General features: G+C 38.6%; 1 protein-coding gene across 1 annotated transcript in view; it reads left to right on the forward strand.

Annotated features, from left to right (window-relative positions):
• LOC100354152 (vomeronasal type-2 receptor 116) overlaps positions 1 to 15,688 on the forward strand; it is a 36,148-nt gene extending 20,460 nt beyond the window's left edge. Inside the window, 7 exon segments of the mRNA XM_089316315.1 lie at positions 4,266 to 4,364; positions 4,517 to 4,680; positions 7,675 to 7,957; positions 8,322 to 9,127; positions 9,821 to 10,049; positions 10,394 to 10,517; positions 14,754 to 15,688. Coding sequence (XP_089172441.1) covers positions 4,266 to 4,364; positions 4,517 to 4,680; positions 7,675 to 7,957; positions 8,322 to 9,127; positions 9,821 to 10,049; positions 10,394 to 10,517; positions 14,754 to 15,688 — 2,640 coding nt within the window.
• The last annotated feature ends 2,809 nt before the right edge of the window (positions 15,689 to 18,497 follow it).

The raw sequence follows: 18,497 nt of genomic DNA on the forward strand, positions 1-18,497 counted from the left end.
GGAGGCATCACAATACCAGATTTCAGGACATACTACAGAGCAGTTGTAATCAAAACAGCATGGTACTGGTACAGAAACAGATGGATAGACCAATGGAACAGAATTGAAACACCAGAAATCAACCCAAACATCTACAGCCAACTTATATTTGATCAAGGATCTAAAACCAATTCCTGGAGCAAGGACAGTCTATTCAATAAATGGTGCTGGGAAAACTGGATTTCCACGAGCAGAATCATGAAGCAAGACCCCTACCTTACACCTTACACAAAAATCCACTCAACATGGATTAAAGACCTAAATCTACGATCTGACACCATCAAGTTATTAGAGAACATTGGAGAAACCCTTCAAGATATTGGCACAGGCAAAGAGTTTCTGGAAAAGACCTGGGGGGCACAGGCAGTCAAAGCCAAAATCAACTGTTGGATTTGCATCAAATTGAGAAGTTTCTGTACTGCAAAAGAAACAGTCAGGAGAGTGAAGAGACAACCAACAGAATGGGAAAAAATATTTGCAAACTATGCAACAGATAAAGGGTTAATAACCAGAATCTACAAAGAGATCAAGAAACTCCACAAAAACAAAACCAACAACCCACTTAAGAGATGAGCCAAGGACCTCAATAGACATTTTTCAAAAGAGGAAATCCAAATGGCCATCAGGCACATGAAAAAATGTTCAAGATCACTAGTAATCAGGGAAATGCAAATCAAAACCACAATGAGGTTTCACCTCACCCCGGATAGAATGCCTCACATACAGAAATCTACCAACATCTGATGCTGGGGAGGATGTGGGGAAAAAGGGACACTAACCCACTGTTGGTGGGAATGCAAACTGGTCAAGCCACTATGGAAGTCAGTCTGGAGATTCCTCAGAAACCTGAAGATAACCCTACCGTTCGACCCAGCCATCCCACTCCTTGGAATTTACCCAAAGGAATTTAAATTGACAAACAAAAAAGCGGTCTGCACCCTAATGTTTATTGCAGCACAATTCACAATAGCCAAGACCTGGAACCAACCTAAATGCCCATCAATGGTAGACTGGATAAAGAAATTATGGGATATGTACTCTTTAGAATACTATACTGCAGTAAGAAACAATGAAATCCAGTCATTTGCAATAAAATGGAGGGATCTGGAACACATCATGCTGAGTGAAATAAGCCACTCCCAAAAGGACAAATAGCATATGTTCTCTCTGATCGGTGACAACTGACTGAACACCAAAAGGAAACTTGTTGAAGTGAAATGGACACTATGAGAAACAGTGACTTGATCAGCATAGCCCTGACTGTTAATGAACAACTTAATACATTATCCCTCTTAGTATTTGTTTCTCTGTTCTACTTAATATGACTGGATTTATTCTGTAATTAAAACAAAGTCATTCTTAAGTGTTGAAATTTAACTGAAATATGATCCCTGTTAAACATAAGAGAGGGAATAAGAGAGGGAAGAGATGTACAATTTGGGAAATGCTCAAGATGACTTGCCCCAAATGGTAGAGTTAGAAACATACCAGGGGATTACAATTCAATACCATCAAGGTGGCATGTAGCAATGCCATCTCATTAGTCCAAGTGATCAATTTCAGTTCACAACTGATCATAATGAAAGGACAAAGTGTCAAAGGGATCACATAAACTAGTCTAGTACCTGCTAATACTAGCCGATATAATAAAGGGGAGAGTGATCCAACATGGGAAGCAAGATACACAGCAAACTCATAGAATGACAGATGTCCTAAACAGCACTCTGTCCTCAGAATCAGCCCTAAAGGCATTCCGATCTGGCTGAAAAGCCCATGAGAGTATTTCAGGCATGGAAAGCCAAGACACTCTGGCAAAAAAAAAAAAAAAAAAAAAGACCTAAATGAAAGATCTCTGTGAGTGAGATCCCAGTGGAAAGAACAGGTCTTCAAAGAAGGAGGTACCTTTCTCTGAAGGGAGGAGAGAACCTCCACTTTGACTATGACCTTGTCTAAACAAGATATGAATCGGAGAACTCAAAAGGATTCTATAGCCTTGGAAACTCATGGCTGGAGCATAGCGAGATTACTGATGCCATAAACAGGAGTGTCAATTTGTAAAGTCAACAACAGGAGTCACTGTGCACTTGCGCCTCATGTAGGATCTCTGTCCTTAATGTGCTGTACATTCAGATTTAATGCTATAATGAGTACTCAAACAGTATATTTCACTTTGTGTTTCTATGTTAGTACAAACTGTTGAAACCTTTACTTAATGTATACTAAGCTGATCTTCTCTAAAAACAAAAAAGAAATTATCAACTCCCAACTTGACTCTCACTGGAATTAAACATGACAATAGGTCTGATCTGATTTCATCATCATTTAAAAATCATCTATTATTTTTCACTTAATGTTTCTGTGTGGGAGCAAACTGTTGAAATCTTTACTTAATGTATGCTAAACTGAGCTTCTGTATATAAAGAGAATTCAAAATGAATCTTGATGTGAATGGAATGGGAGAGGTAGTGGGAAAGGGGAGGGTTGCGGGTGGGCGGGACGTTATGGGGGGAAGCCATTGTAATCCATAAGTTGTACTTTGGAAATTTATATCCATTAAATAAAAGTTAGAAAAAGTGTCAAATAGAAAAAATATTATCAACTTTTATGATGTTGTTGCTAAAGTTCAATTTATACAGAAATGTATGATCTCAGATTCCATTTATGTTTATGCAGTTAGATTATATATTTCCCTAAAGTAAATCTAAAGTTCTAGAATGGAAGCATTCATTACAAGCTATAAAAATATCAAATATCAAATTTAGCATTAAGAATCTAGAAGATAAAATGTTAAATGTGAAAGAAACACTTAAGCAAAAATTATTGAATATATCTGGGTGACAATTTTTTAAAATTCATGCACAACTATTTCATAACACACATTTGCCACACATTTTGTGAAGCCTACTCATTGCATGGAGTTCATCCTCTCCATTCCCAACTTTTTTTTTTTTTTAGTAAATCATGTGCATTCACATTGACTCTACTTTTTTTCTACACATTAGAGAAAACAGTGGATACTTGCTCTCTGATTTAGATAGACTTTTCTTGTTTATCTGAATAGAAACAAGTTTTATCATTTGACTGGTAATAAACTTAACTCATGAAGACATTATATTTTCATTTTTAGGGAAGTCACTGAATTCTGTTGTGTATTTTGTCCCTACAATGCATCTCACTTTGCATGAGCACCTAATCAAAATCTCACTAATGACATCAGAGCAGTGGCTAGGCCATAGAAAATGTGTTTTGCTTAAAATATTTAGGGACCACATTTACAGTAATTTGAGTTTAGAAACCTTTTGAGTGGAAAAATAGAGTTCTCATATATCTGCCCTCTCTACCCCACTTACTAGATTTTCTCCATTGGCAATACCTCACACAGGTATGCAAGCTTAAATTATTAGTCCTTATTGATCCTCATTATTGACTATAGGACATGGCATCCATTGTGTTCACTCTTGTATTGTGCAGAATGTAGATTGGGCTATGGTTTAATGGTACATAGCTGACCTGATGGTGTCCTACATAATAATCCTGAAAGTCACTTGCATTCAAGAAGTACAGGTGTCTGCCCATGGTGTTTGTGGTGGTGGGAATAAAGAGGTGACATTCAGCTGGTATTGTCTGCTTTAGATTAAAAGCGAGCAGTACTCAAATAGTCCCAGGATCTCATGAGAGCATCAACCAAGGTTGTAGGTGTGCAAACAGATCATCATGGGATTCCATGGTTAACAGCAACATGGAAGGGTTTTATGCTTTACAAATAAAGATGAAATGATTAGATATGCAGAATGAAAATATCTGAATTCAGGGTGATTACTGGTTCCACATTGATTGAAAACCACATGTCCTAGTGGGTATCTCTGTAAACAGGATTGGTTTGCGGTCTATGTGCTAACAAAGCGATGTGTGGCTGCCCAGAACACTGGCTGAGGGAGGCTGCCCTGTTGCACTTTGGGACATTGTATTGTGTGATACTGGAATTTTCTTGTCTGAATCCTTACAGAAAGCCTTGACTGATGCCTCCCTTTATGCCCTCTGATGCAATCCCAGTACATAATTGGAAAAAGTTCATGGAGAGGTTTATTGACAAACCCTAGCAACAAATGTAACTATCAGGGGTTTCTTCCTTGAATCTTTGTCTCCATGGACTTGGAGGAAAGCCTGGCACCTGGGGCAAGGAGGATGATTCACAAACATGTTTTTCTTCTTGTGTTTTTCACCAGGACAGAAGACCTGAACTGCAGAGCCTCAGGGCAGGAAAAGTATCAGATTCCCCCATGGATGAGTGGACAGCTGTTGGAAAGAAGTCAGATGGAGCAGTAGTAAAGTGGCTAGTTTCAAGCAATCACACACACACAGACGTGCACGCTCTATGTATGCACCTGCATGACCCTGCATGTTCACTGCTGTTGTGTCCTAGGGTTTTACACATTTGAAGATGTTTCCTTTGATTTTTCTGTTGCTCTTTCTGCAGCTGTATCCCCTTGTGACTTGTCAGGATGGTCCCGACTGCTATTCCCAGATGGAACAGAGTTTTTACAAGGATGGAGATATTGAGATTGCTGCTTTTTTGCACATTTACACATATGAGGTTCCCAGAACCATGATGAGGTTCAGCAAATATCGCAGATTCAGATGGTAAGTTGTCCTTGCCATAATCATTTTCCATTAATTCACATATTACCTACTTGTTATTAGGTCTGCAATTCTATAGGCAAATATGTTCTGTATCCCTGCCATGTCCATCTTCTGTCCCTCCTAAAAACTGCTGGTAATTGATTCGGGGCATGAGGAAGACATTTCTTTCTGCCTGGCACCGTGGATGGTTCAGGGAAATAGTGTCTCATGAGAGGAGGAACAAGAGTCCGGTTGGTATCTTCCTGTCCTTCCCTGTCCAGGTTCATCAGCTCAGGGGCCTATTGTGCCTCAGTAGCAGATTCTTACAGAACCCATGTACTGAAATGAACAAATCTGAGTTACATGAGCTCTTCCACACGTGCTCACACTCTTTTCTGCTACATACTAGATTTGGGGTCATGAGAACACTTCATTTCTTCTACAGTTGTAAAGGAGAAAAGATTCAAAAAGGTTTTTCTATATAAAAGTAATCTCAGGGCAACACCTTTGCACAAATATAGTAATTATATTTTACTGATGATATATACCCATAAGAATTTCAATGTTTGTAATCTACTACATTTGCAATTTTTCCCTGATTCTGCCTTTTCTGGGCAAAATAGATTTCTTAAGGGGGATTATTCTGTTTCTTCCCCTCTTAAAGGTACTTTATTTGTAGCTAAATGTAAGTGTTTCATTATATATATATATATATATATATATAGTATATATAAATTTCATGCCTACAGAATATAGTATCATGTAGGACAGTGGGACTGTTTTCTTCAAACCTGTTTATGAAAGTGCCAATTTTCTAATTGGTTTCTACTGTAAGGCTACAGGAAGTAGGCTGCAGCTGCATAGAACTTTGATAGAAGGTAGGTATTAGGACATAGATCATTTCAGTATCATTAAAGCCAATGGATTTGAGAAGTATAGTTGGTGCCACCAAGGACATGCAACTGATGAAGTATTTTAGGCATTTGTCCAAAGATCTTTGCAGAAAAAAATCTAATGCATACTAACTTGGCATAACAATAGTATTCACTTCACATTGATTTTTATAAATTCACATTCTTTGATATGTGCACATGGTATCCCACTTATGAAATATATATTTATTACTACTAGTAGTATTCCCCCTGGTTATGCATGCAGCACATCATTAAGTGTACCCTTAATGATGGAGACCAGGAAATAGTGACTTTCCAGTAGTAGGAAAAGAGGCTATGAATAGAGCCCAAGTTCCTCCAAGATGTATGCCATACAAACTGGAGATCCTAATCAAATCTTAATAAATCCAGGGAAAATATCTGTGTTGATGATACTTGGAAAAACAAGAAATACTGAACTGTTAATACATTTAGGCACTATACCCTCCAATGCTAGATTCACCAACTTTAGAATATACAACAGTTACTGAAAAACTGTTTTTAGAGATAAAGAACACAGCATAAAAGAGATAAACTCTTACAAATTCCAGTGTGTCCAAGAGCTGTCTAGACATTTTGGTACAAGACAGCAGCTGGAGAAAGAAATGAGAGGATGTGGAACAATGGAAGTGTCATAGTAATGAGGAGAGAAACAGATATATGAAATACAAAACTGAATTTTATTTGATTCACAGCAATGCTTTTCAAATTTCCTCATTCTACAAAGTATGAATGACATATTTGGATAACAAATATGTATAGAAACTATATATACATAAAACACTATATATATATATAGCAACTGTATGCATGGTATACCTATGTATAAATATATAGAGAGAATATGTATGTAATGTGAATACATATATACATATTATGTTGCAGCAAGAACCAAGAACTGAAAAACTGTCACTTCCTCTGGAGCACACAGTGATCCTTAGCAAGCAGTGTACATGACATAGTCTATTCATGAGGAATCAACACACAGGACATCAGAAATAAATTCAAGGGGCTCCTCATTTACATTCTTTGTGAAATGTCAGATCCTAAAAAGTAGAAATGGATCATTTTCTTTGCATGGAAGGCTATTTATATTCAAAATTGTAGGAAAACTCCAGTGAAGAAGGCCTGTTTGGAGTAAATACTGATACCACTCATAAAGATTTACTTTAACATATGTTTAGTGTTCTAAATGCTTGACTGGTTTAATTGTAAAGCGTCATAGTCCAGTGATTCATGTTCACCCAGGGAGTGTTTCCAGCTTCTCTAAAGTGCTCCTCCCTTTTCACTATTTCCCTTATTTGAAGCTCTGAATCCGATTTTTATTTTCATGGCTTGTGATGGAGGTTGATGGATAAGTTTAATGGGGAAGAGATTTTTCAGGATCAATTACAGACTCCCATTTTCAGTGCCATGACATCATCCCTCTTCTCGATTACAAAGCCTTCAAGTGAGTTATTCTCTTCCCATTACACCCTGCAGCCTTATGATTGTATGACTGCTATTTCAAGAAGCACTTAATGATGTGGTAAGATGAAGAATCATTTTAGTTTGTGAATGTAGGAAACATTTAGAGGCAGTGCTAAAGATGATGTGACTTTCTTTCTCGTGCTTTCTTTGATAACTGGAGTGTACTCCTAGGTGTGCATGAACTTTAGAGAGGGCATTCCAGAGCCTGTTGTAGTATTTACTTTAGATATCAAATACAAACACTTAGAAGAGGTAGCTGTTGCCAGAGATGATTTAAATTGATGAGGTATGCATCCAAAAATAAGATCATGTTCTTTGGCTTCATAGACAGCCATGTTACAACATACCCAAGACATTATGATGTAAAAGCAGATCTAATTTTTCAGAATCATTTAGTCTTGGAAACCAGTAAAAGTTGGTAGCAGCTTTGGTTCTGGTGAGGACGTGTCCTGCAAATACAACAGTTCACACTCTGTACTCAGCAAATCTACACATACGGATTAGAACATATGAATGTTTGGCCATGACCATTCCATATCTCACAGTAATCACAGAATTGAAGATAATCTGGATTGGAGGCTTTTCCCTTAAGATCCTTGTGTATTTTATGCAGGTTTCAGTCCAAAAACTACCAGTATGCTCTGGCCTTGGTTTTCGCTATTGAGATCAACAAAAACCCCCATCTTTTACCCAACATGACCTTGGGATTTGGTCTCTATAATGTCATGCACAGTCATATGACGGTAATGGAGAACCCCTTCATCTGGCTTGTGGGACTGGAAGAGGACATTCCTAATTACACATGTAGGAAACAGAGCAAGTATGTTGCTGTAATTTCAGAAAGTAGCGTTGCTGTCCAAATGGGGACCCTGCTGGAACTCTACAAAATTCCACAGGTGAGTGTGCAGTGAAAAAGTGGGATAAAGTACATCACCTTAGGTGCCTTACTTAGAACCAAAAATTTAAGGGACAGAGACCTTATACATTTGACACAGTATGTGATCTAAAGAGAATGCATGCAGAGATTTTGTAGATTAGCCACATTTGTTCTGAAGCGGAGGTGTGGGTGAATGAAAAGGAGAAATGATTTGCAACCAGTGAGTCTAATGATTCATGAACTAGGAAGCTTTTATGTACTGGGACATGATAAAAATAAAATATTCTAAAATCTGACACTTCCATTATCTGCTTAATTTTTTCAGGAATAATGTTATTCACTATAGGAATAACCTTACACAGATTTCTTGCCTTTTCCCTTAGCTGTCCCTTGGACCTTTTGAACCTCTTCTGAGTGACAGTGGTCACTTTCCTTCCCTCTATCAGATGGCACCCAAAGACACTTCTCTGGCCCATGGCATGGCCTCCCTGATGCTCCATTTTGGGTGGACCTGGGTGGGTTTGGCCATCTCAGACCTCCCAAAAGGTGTTCAGTTTATGTCTGATTTGAAAGTAGAGTTACACAAGAATGGCATCTGTGTAGACTTTGTGGAATTGATCCCAGCCACTGTAGAGTCACTTTCTTCATTCCAAAGTACGTTTCACATACAGATCCTAAAATCATCAGCAAATGTGGTGATTCTTTTCTGTGTCACTGAGTCACTCATAGGCGCCAGCTTTCAATCATGGAGGGAGTTAATGATGTGGAAAGTCTGGGTCACCACTTCACAATGGGATTTTGCCAGTTCTGAGAAACCTTTCTTGTTCCACTCATTCCATGGGACTCTCATTTTTTCAGACCACCATGCTGAGATCTCTGTTTTCAAAAACTTTCTTCGGACAGCTAACCCTTCCAAGTACCCAGAAGACTCTTACCTCTCCAGATTCTGGTCACTGGCTTTTAATTGCTCAGTTACTGGGACAGCCTGTAAAACTTTGCAGAACTGTCCACTGAATGCCTCCTTGGAATCCTTGCCTCCGCATCATTTTGATATGACCATGAGTGATGGGAGTTACAACATATACAATGCTGTGTATGCTGTGGCCCACAGCATACATGAGATGCTTCTACAAGATGTAGAAATGCAGCCAGTGAACAATGGGGCAAAGTTGGCATTTTCTCCCTGGCAGGTGACTTGGTTTCCATTATTGACATGTACTCCTGAAGTGATCCCCTTAAGAGTTTCTGCAGGTGTTCAATCCAAGTAGCTTGGGAACCTTTCTGCAAAACACAAGATAAAAATTAGCTTCTTCCTGTAATTTGTCATTAGCAAAAGGGCTCCAATGAAAAGTGGGCAGGTCTCTTGGATCAGCATCAGTGCTGTGACTTAAAAATGCTCTCCAATTCTGTCAATTTAATTTTGACATGTGAAATACCTAGACTGTGTTATTCCATTTTCAACTTCAGCAGTACGGTAATTATTTCCAGGTCCAAATGTTACTGAGGATGCTCATCTACAATGAACATAAGGGATCTCATATAATTTGCACAATTCTTTATTCTAGTAACTTTATTATAGATAGTTGTCCTAGGTACACTGAGAAAATGAGTGTTGGTATCTTGGACTGCACTGTTGGAAATGGTCTGAATCTCACAGCTAGATAATTTTGATTACACTTGTTTTTGTAGAAAAATGAGTGAAATCATACTTACTTTGATGTAGTTCTCATCAGGTTTATTTTTTCTTTTACTTCAATTCATTGGGTGGTCCTAAACAGGTTCTATTGTTTATTTGTGATTACAGACAAAGAGAGATTTTCTCTAACCTGGGTTTCATTGTTATTGCTTGGCAGTCTTCATGAGAATATGATGCATTTTTTCTGTTGCACCCATTTCTGAAGAATCTCCAGTTTACCAATCCAGTTGGTGACCTAGTGAATTTGAATCACAGGAAAAATTTGGAAGCTGAATACGACATTCTCAACTTTTGGAATTTTCCATATGGTTTTGGACGTAAGGTTAAAGTAGGATGGTTTTCCCCATACATTTCACAGAGTGAACAGTTGTCTCTCTCTGAGAATTTGATAGAGTGGGCCACAGGAATTACAGAGGTAAGTAGGACTGATCATAAGGTTCACACGACACATTGTTACCCCCCAACTGCTAAGGGAGTATGTGCAGTATGGCTTATTCAAAAGACACTTAGAGACATTAAACCACTCCCCTTCCAATCCAAATACTTTCTTATGTTTTTAGTGTCTGAGGATGGACAGTACACACACATTTTCCACCACATCTTTTGAATCTATTTAAGAAAATCAAATTGAATGTAGTCATTGTGTCAGAAACAGATGTTTACAGTTTCAGTGAATAAGTTTGCAGGACTTGAAAATCCTCTACTTGGAACTTAAGTTATAGTCTGAACTATGACCAACACTCATCTGATTTTTCTCAGACTCCACGCTCGGTATGCAGTGTGAGTTGCAGCCCTGGATTCAGGAAAACCCCTCTTGAGGGAAAGCCTGCCTGTTGTTTTGATTGCACACCTTGTCCTGAGAACGAGATTTCCAATCAGACAGGTAAGTCAGTGCCTGCCTCTTGGAGAAGTTACCACCTGTTTCTTAAATTATCAACTTATCCATGTAAAGAAAGTATGTGGAATCAATAATCAATAATAATCCACAAAAGGATAAAACTTTCCACAATACACTCCCTATATTATTTTTGAAAGCATATAAAAGACTGAATGTCTCTGTAATGCTGACCATGTTTGAGTTCAGGCTGATATATATAGGTATAAAATAAATGAAAACCAAGATTGGGTAATATTCACCGCATAAAACAGTGTGGCATTTCTAAGATTTATTTCATGAATCAGAACTATGCCATCACATGCATCATAAAGATTTTCCAGTTTTCGCTTGTGTTGTGTGAGTAGTTATTTGTACCATATATTTAGTATCATTCAAATTTTTTGAAACTTATTGTTGATAATGAAAGGTTTTGGAAACAGAGTACAGTCCATGGGAGTAGTGTGGTGTATGTGCTAATTCAGTATAGGAAAACTCATGTCTGGGTTCCTTGTGCTTATACAGGTAAAAATCCTTTCACCAAATTCAAGTGTAGCATGCTTGGAGTGAGAAAGTGCAACTCTACACAAACTGTGTGTTATGTGAAAAACTATCTTAGAAATCATGCAGTATATCATCCTGAGGATGATACTCATCAAATATCATAAATGGGGCTAATCTTAGCCTTTGACAAAAGTCATTGCTGCTCAAAATATAAATCTTCAAGAACATTCTTATGCTTACATATGTACACACATTTATAAAATTCATATCAAAAGAACTCAACCAGACATACATGGTAATAAGTATGCATAGTGGACCTGGCACTGTGGCGCAGTGGGCTTAAGCCCTGGCCTGAAGCACCAGCATCCCATATGGGTGCCAGTTCTAGTCCCAACTGCTCCTCTTCTGATCCAGCTCTCTGCTGTGGCCTGGGATAGCAGTAGAAGATGGTCCAAGTCCTTGGGCCCCTGCTCACACATGAGAGACTCTGAAGAATCTCCTGTCTTCAGATCAGCACAGGTTGCTGCAGCCATCTGGGGAGTGAACCAGCAGATGGAAGGCCTCATTCTGTCTCTATCTCCCTTGGTAACTCTGCCTTTAAAAATAAATAAGTATGCATACCAAGGTAGGTCAATGACTGCAAATTAAGCACAAGCCCTTGAAGGTAAAATGTGGACATTATAAGGAAATTGAAGTAAGTAAAAATTGGAAGAATTTAAAGTTGGTGATCATAAACAAGAAAGATTTATAAACCTCAGCAAGATGGAACAGTGCGAACAATAAGATTACTCTGTGTGTGTGTGTGTATACACAGAGAGAGCTGAATAAGTCTGTTTATATAAAAAAATACTAATATTAGAGCTTATTAATCATTTAATTCTAATACATTGAAAAATATAGAAGAAATTCAGATATTCTCAGATAGAAATATTATGAAATATGTTGAGCAATATTTGAAAAATCCAAATATCCTCACAGTTATTAAAATAATTCCCAATGCTTGAATTGTGATAAACAATTTTCACATATTTTCTGAACTCCTATAGAGAACAGGAAAAATGTAAAAATTCTGTTTCTTCTATGGGAACATCTCAAGTTGATGGATCAAATACTGCTATATATTTCAGCAAAATGAAATTGTAAGACGCTGTTGTTGAAATAAATTCATACATGTGAAATCTCAAACAGTGTAAATCCAACAGTATTTTTTAAATAAGCTACATCCTGCCCAAAGAGTTTCATAAAATCTAATTCAGTTTATAGTACATGAAAAATGTAATATTAATTAGCATAACTGAAGAAAAATAGTTAATAAAATCTAAGTGATCTATGAATTGTAAACAAAGAACAAAACCACTCAAACATGACAAAAAGAAGCATTAGCTTTCAATCCTGAAGAGTATTTTAGAATGCTACAAAACATGGAAATTACAGCTGAAGATTGGATACAAAGTTGACGAAAGAATGCAACTTCTACAGAAAATTACACAGGAGGTTTGGCTCCATGCATATTGTCAAAAAAGAATGACATTCAACTTACTAAAAAGGAAGATTTAAAAGTGGCATCATTTAAAGTGATATTGGGATGGTGTAATGAAATCAGTGAATTGATAATTGAATTAAGTAGTGCTGGTATACAAAATTGTACAAAGCAGTTACTTTTCCTTACCAATTCTGGAAAACAAACCTATGAAAGATGGCACTTGTAATGTCTAAAAAGTATGAAATATCCAAAGGAAAGACTAACTAAATATTGGAAGAAATCTGCAAGTTGAGACATCAATCACCAATGGAACAATATATTGAACATAAGAGGATACAGACAGGGCTGGAGAGAAAATTCATGTTCAAGTATAAAAAGACAGGAAAGTGGAAATATGCCAGTAAGTTTCAAGGTGATCTACAGACTGACTTTGATTATAGGCAGCATCCTAGTGTGTTCTTTGATGAAAACTTTCAAGGGTAGAAATTAATCCAGCTGGTATCAAGTGTACAGCTGTTCTGTGTTTCTCTAGAACCTGACCATTTGCCTTCTAATGGTGGTTTTTCAATCAGTGCTTTCTCCTATCATGACATAATCCAGATTCTACCTTAAAGAGATATGTTTTAGTGAGGTTGCTAGGTGATTTCTGTGCAACCAAAATTCACAAAGTATATCTCCCAGTCCATGATTTTAAGAGTGGGAACCTGGGGCCAGTGCTGTGGTATAGTAGGTTAAGCCTCTGGCTGGGATGGTAGCATCCCAGTTGGTCAGCAGTTTCAGTCCCAGCTGCTTCACTTCCAATGCAGCTCTCTCCTGATGCTTGGGAAAGCAGCTGAAGATGGCCCAAGTTTCAGAGCTCACACCAATACAGGAAGCCCAGAAGAAGCTCCCAGTTACTGGCTTCAAAACAGCCCAGTTCCAGCTATTAATGTCTTTTGGGGTGTGACTTACTGGGGGAAGATCTCTCACCTCCTCTTTTTCCCTCTTTCCTTTTCTCCCTGTCCTCCTCTCCTTCTTTCTCTCTCTCTCTCTCTCTCTCCATTCTGTTTCTCCTCTTTCTTCTGAAACTCTGACTTTCAGGTAAATTATAAATAAATGAATACTCATTAAAACAAAGACTGCAACCATTGGGTGGTTGAATAGGCCATGAGAGTACAGAAAGAATAGCACCATTAAAAGAAGGGCTCATTTCAGGCATGGAAAGCCATGACTCTGCAGTAAAAAATAGACTACATGGAGGATCTCTGTGAAACCTCTGTTGAAAGAAAGGGTCATCAAAAGGATGTACTCTTGTCTGAAGAGAGGAGAGAGCAACCACTTTGCGTATGGCCCTGTCCAAATACCAATGGAGTCTCTGGTCACAAAAGGCTTCCATAGGCTTGGCAGACCATGGCAAGAGCCTCAGGTGATCACTGACATCATACATGCATAAACATGTTAATTGTTAAAGTAACAACAGAGGTCAGTGTGTACTTAGTCCCATGTAGGACCTCTGTCCCTAATGAGTTGTACTATGAGAATCAACTGCAAATTTTGTTTCTAAACTGTGCTCTATATGTGGTCTGTGTGTGTGGATACCAACTGTTGAAATCTATGCTTAACATGGAGTTGGTCCTCTGCATTTAAAATCAAACTAAAAATGAACCATAATGAAGAAGGAGATGTTATAGTTAGAGGGAAAAGGAGATGTGATGGGAGTGGGAGTGGGAGGGTTGGTGTAGGGAAAAGAACCCCTATATTCCTAAAGGTGAATGTATGAAAAATTCAATCATTAAATAAAAACTTAAAAACTGACGGCTGCTGCTTGCTCTTGTTGCAAGTGAGCATGCAGCAGAATATGCCCTGTATAAGGGCAAAGTAGCCCTCACCACACATGCAACTCTCTGGCTCCTTGATCATCAGTTTCTAATCCAAAGAAACAATGAAGAAGGAATTTGTGGTGTTAAAATAACACAGGCTAAGGTATGCTTTTAAAGCACCATGAATAGGTTCAGAGAGTAGCCCTTATGGCTTTGTTAGGAGAAAAAGAGCATGTACTCATCATTATGTAAGGTACTTAGGAAGATGAAGTATTAACTGGCTAACATGAGGTAGATGGACATAAATAATTGCCAATAATTTTATGTGTCATTTTATATGCTCTCTTTCACATCAAATAAGGACCATTTCCCTAAACTAGCTACGTTGGGTATTCTAGAAGGTACTTGTGAATCAGGAATAACTGAACTTGAGATGATGTTAATTACGTTTCTCACCAGATATGGACCAGTGTGTGAAGTGTCCAGAGCAGCAGTATGCCAACACAGAGCGAGACCAGTGCTTCTACAAAAAACTGACCTTTCTGTCTTTTGAAGAGCCCCTGGGGATGACCCTGGTCTACACAGCTGTGTGCTTCTCTGTCCTCACCGCTGTTGTTCTTGGGGTCTTTTTGAAGCACCGAGACACTCCCATAGTCAAGGCCAACAATCGTTGTCTCAGCTACATACTGCTCATCGCCCTCATCTTCTGCTTCCTCTGCTCCTTACTGTTTATTGGTCGTCCCAACAAAACCACCTGTGTCCTCCAGCAGACCACGTTTGGAGTGGTGTTCACCATGGCTGTTTCCACAGTCCTGGCCAAAACTATCACTGTGCTTCTGGCCTTCAAGTTCACTGCCCCAGGAAGAAGGATGAGACACTGACTGCTATCAGGGGTACCTAACTCCATTATTCCCATCTGCTCCCTGATCCAACTGGCTCTCTGCGGCATCTGGCTTGGGACTTCTCCTCCCTTTATTGACACAGATGCACACTCTGAGCATGGCCACATCATCCTGGTGTGCAACAAGGGCTCAGTCACTGCCTTCTACTGTGTCCTGGGCTACCTGGGCTCCTTGGCCCTGGCGAGCTTCACTGTGGCTTTCCTAGCCAGGAATCTGCCTGACACCTTCAATGAAGCCAAGTTCCTGAGGTTCAGCATGCCGGTGTTCTGCAGTGTCTGGGTGACCTTCTTGCCTGTCTACCACAGCACCAAGGGGAAGGTCATGGTGGCTGTGGAGGTCTTCTCCATCTTGTGCTCCAGTGCAGGGCTCCTGGGCTGCATCTTTGTCCCCAAGTGCTACATTATTCTCTTCAGACCTGAGAAGAATGCTTTGAAAGGATTCAGGGATAGAGTAGTTTCCAAGGAAACAAATGTTCTGAAGTGTAGCTCTTAAGGCTCTCACAGTTTTCAGTTGTTAAAGATTAAGATTTATAAAACTGATTTTGCATTCTGATATTATAAAATAACTTGCAGAATGTAATCTTCTTATGAACTGTTTATTTTCTCTTAAAATGTTTTTGTTCTGAAGCACCAATTCACAGAAAAGGAAGGGATAATCAGAGAAACCTTCCATCTGGTGATAGACTGAAGAGATCTGCTGTGGCCCAGTGCTGGTTCATGCCAAAGCAAGATCATTTCAGTTGTCCATTGGAGTGTCAGCATATTAGGCCATCTTCTACTGCTTTTTTTGGATCATTAACAGGGAGTAGGATTCCAAGTGGAACAGCCAGGATATGAACTGACACCCACATGGGATGTCATAGTTACAAGTGGTGGTTATATCCACTACACACTCACACTTGTCCCAATCCTCCTCTCTTCAAAAATAATACTGTGTATAAATTTCTTAGCCTGGGTTTCATGTTCACAAACACAAACTGATCTCAGATAAAGGCTCTCCTTGAAACTTTTCATTGCTTTTCATTTCTGTGTTTTCATTGTCACCTGGTGGACATTGTAATATTCATATTTTAATAAAATGTGTTACATGTTTGCTGTTTTCTAAGATATATTCATCTATTTGAAAGAGTTTACACAGAGAGAGGAGAGGCAGAGGGAGAGAGGTCTTCCATCTGTTCAGTTCACTTCCTATTAGCCACGTTGGATAGAGCTGCACTGATCTGAAGTAAGGAGCCAGGGGTTCCTGGTGCAGGGTCCTAGAGACTTGGTCCTTTTTCTGCCGCTTTCCCAGGCTGTAGCAGAGAGCTGGATGAGAAATGGAGCACCGGGTCCCGACCTGGCCCCCATATGGAATGGGGGAGCTTCAGGCAAGGACGCTAACCTGCTGTGCCACAGCGTCTGCCCCTGTTTGCTGTTTTTATTTATTCATTACTGTATTTATTCATTCATTATTCATTTACTATTAATGTCAGCTTTATAATAGAGTTGGAATATTTCAGTGCAAATATTAGACATGTTAAATCATTTTAATGTGTATAATGCATTGTCCTGAAACTCCTTAATTTTATACCATTTCATATGGATTTGAAATGATGTGATAATCATACACCAAGTTTTCATTATACATAGAAGTGATTCTGCAGACTTCTTTTCCATCTGCTCATTTCTGTTTATTATTGATTTGGCTTTAGATTTACTTTTGCCAATACCACACAAAAGAAAGTGATTTTACATCTCGATCTGAAAGTAATTCAAAAGAAATAACAATTTTAATGTGATCTAATGACATTTAGACCTTTCACTCTACTGTGCAACTATTATCTCTGTCATATTTTAAAGTATTTTCATCACTACAAATCAGGTTCCTTATCCATTAATTCTCACACTCAGTTCCTTGTCTTGCCAGTTACACAAGCAGCAATCTGTTCCTGTTTCTGTGCATTTAATGGTCCTGAGTGTTTCATATAAATGAAGTATTGGACTGTGTGGATTTAGGTAACCTTTCATTTTGCATGGTGTTTTCAAGGGGCCTCCACATTATTGCAGGTATTTACATATTTTTATGACAAAATGATAATTCCTTGTAGTAATTCATTGTTACAAAAGACACGATTTCTTTTTTTTACTGCTAATTAATATTCTTAGAGTATGTATGCCATGGTTTCTTTATCCACTCATCAGTTGATGGATATCCAGGTTGATTCCATACTTAGCTATATTGAATTGAGGTGCAATGAACATGGGGGTACAGATGACCCCTTTTCATGCTGATTTCATTTTGTTTGGGTTAATTCCTAGGAGTCAGTTGTCTGGGTCATATGGCAGATCTCTTTTCAGCTCTCAGAGATTTCCATACTGTCTTCCACAATGAATGTATCAGTTGACCTTCCCACTACCTGTGGATTAGGGTACCTTTTCACACAAATCTCCAGCATAGGTTGGTTGTTGATTTCTGTATGAAAGCCATTCTGATGGGTGAGGTGAAACCTGATTGTGGTTTTGATTTCATTTCCCTGATGGCTAGTGGTCCTGAACATTTTTTTCAAGTGCTTTTGGCCATTTCAGTTTCTTCTTTTTGAAAAATGAGTGTTGAAGTCATTTTCCATTTCTTAACTGGATGTTTAGTTTCTTGCTGTTTTGTTCTTATTGCTTTTACAGGGAACTGGATCAGATGTGGAGCAGCCAGGACTCAAGCCTTTGACATATGGGATGCCAGCACTGCTTGTAGAAGCTTACTATACTACACCACAGCCCACCTCCAGTTTGCATTATTTTTTATTTTTTATTTTTATTTTATTTTTCAAGGTTTTTATTTAATGAATACAAATTTTCGTATGTACAGCTTTTAGGGTTATAGTGTTTCTTGTCCCCTTTCCCACCCTCCCACCTGTACTCCTGGTCCCTCTCCCATTCATTTTCTATTAAGATTCATTTTCAACTGACTTCATATGTAGAAGACCTACTCTTTACTAAGAGAGATTTCCACTCTTTGCACCCAGACAGACACACACGACATGAAGCACAGTTTGAAGACAAGTTTTCCCTTTAATTCTGGTAGTACAACACATTAAGGACAGAGGTCCAGCACGGGAAGCAAGTGCACAGTGACTTCTGTGTTGATTTAACAACTGACCTCTTAGCTATGATGTCAGTGATCACCTGAGGCTCTTGACATGAGCTGCCAAGGTTATGGAAGCCTGTTGAATTCACAAACTCCATCAGTTTTTTATTCAGGGGCATATATGAAGTGGAAGTTCTATGCTCCCTTCAGCATAAAGTGCATCCTTCTTTGATGGCTTTTT

This window comes from Oryctolagus cuniculus, chromosome 16 (assembly GCF_051225735.1).
Source record: "Oryctolagus cuniculus isolate XC-2025 breed Fujian yellow rabbit chromosome 16, ASM5122573v1, whole genome shotgun sequence".
Lineage (NCBI taxonomy): Eukaryota > Metazoa > Chordata > Mammalia > Lagomorpha > Leporidae > Oryctolagus > Oryctolagus cuniculus.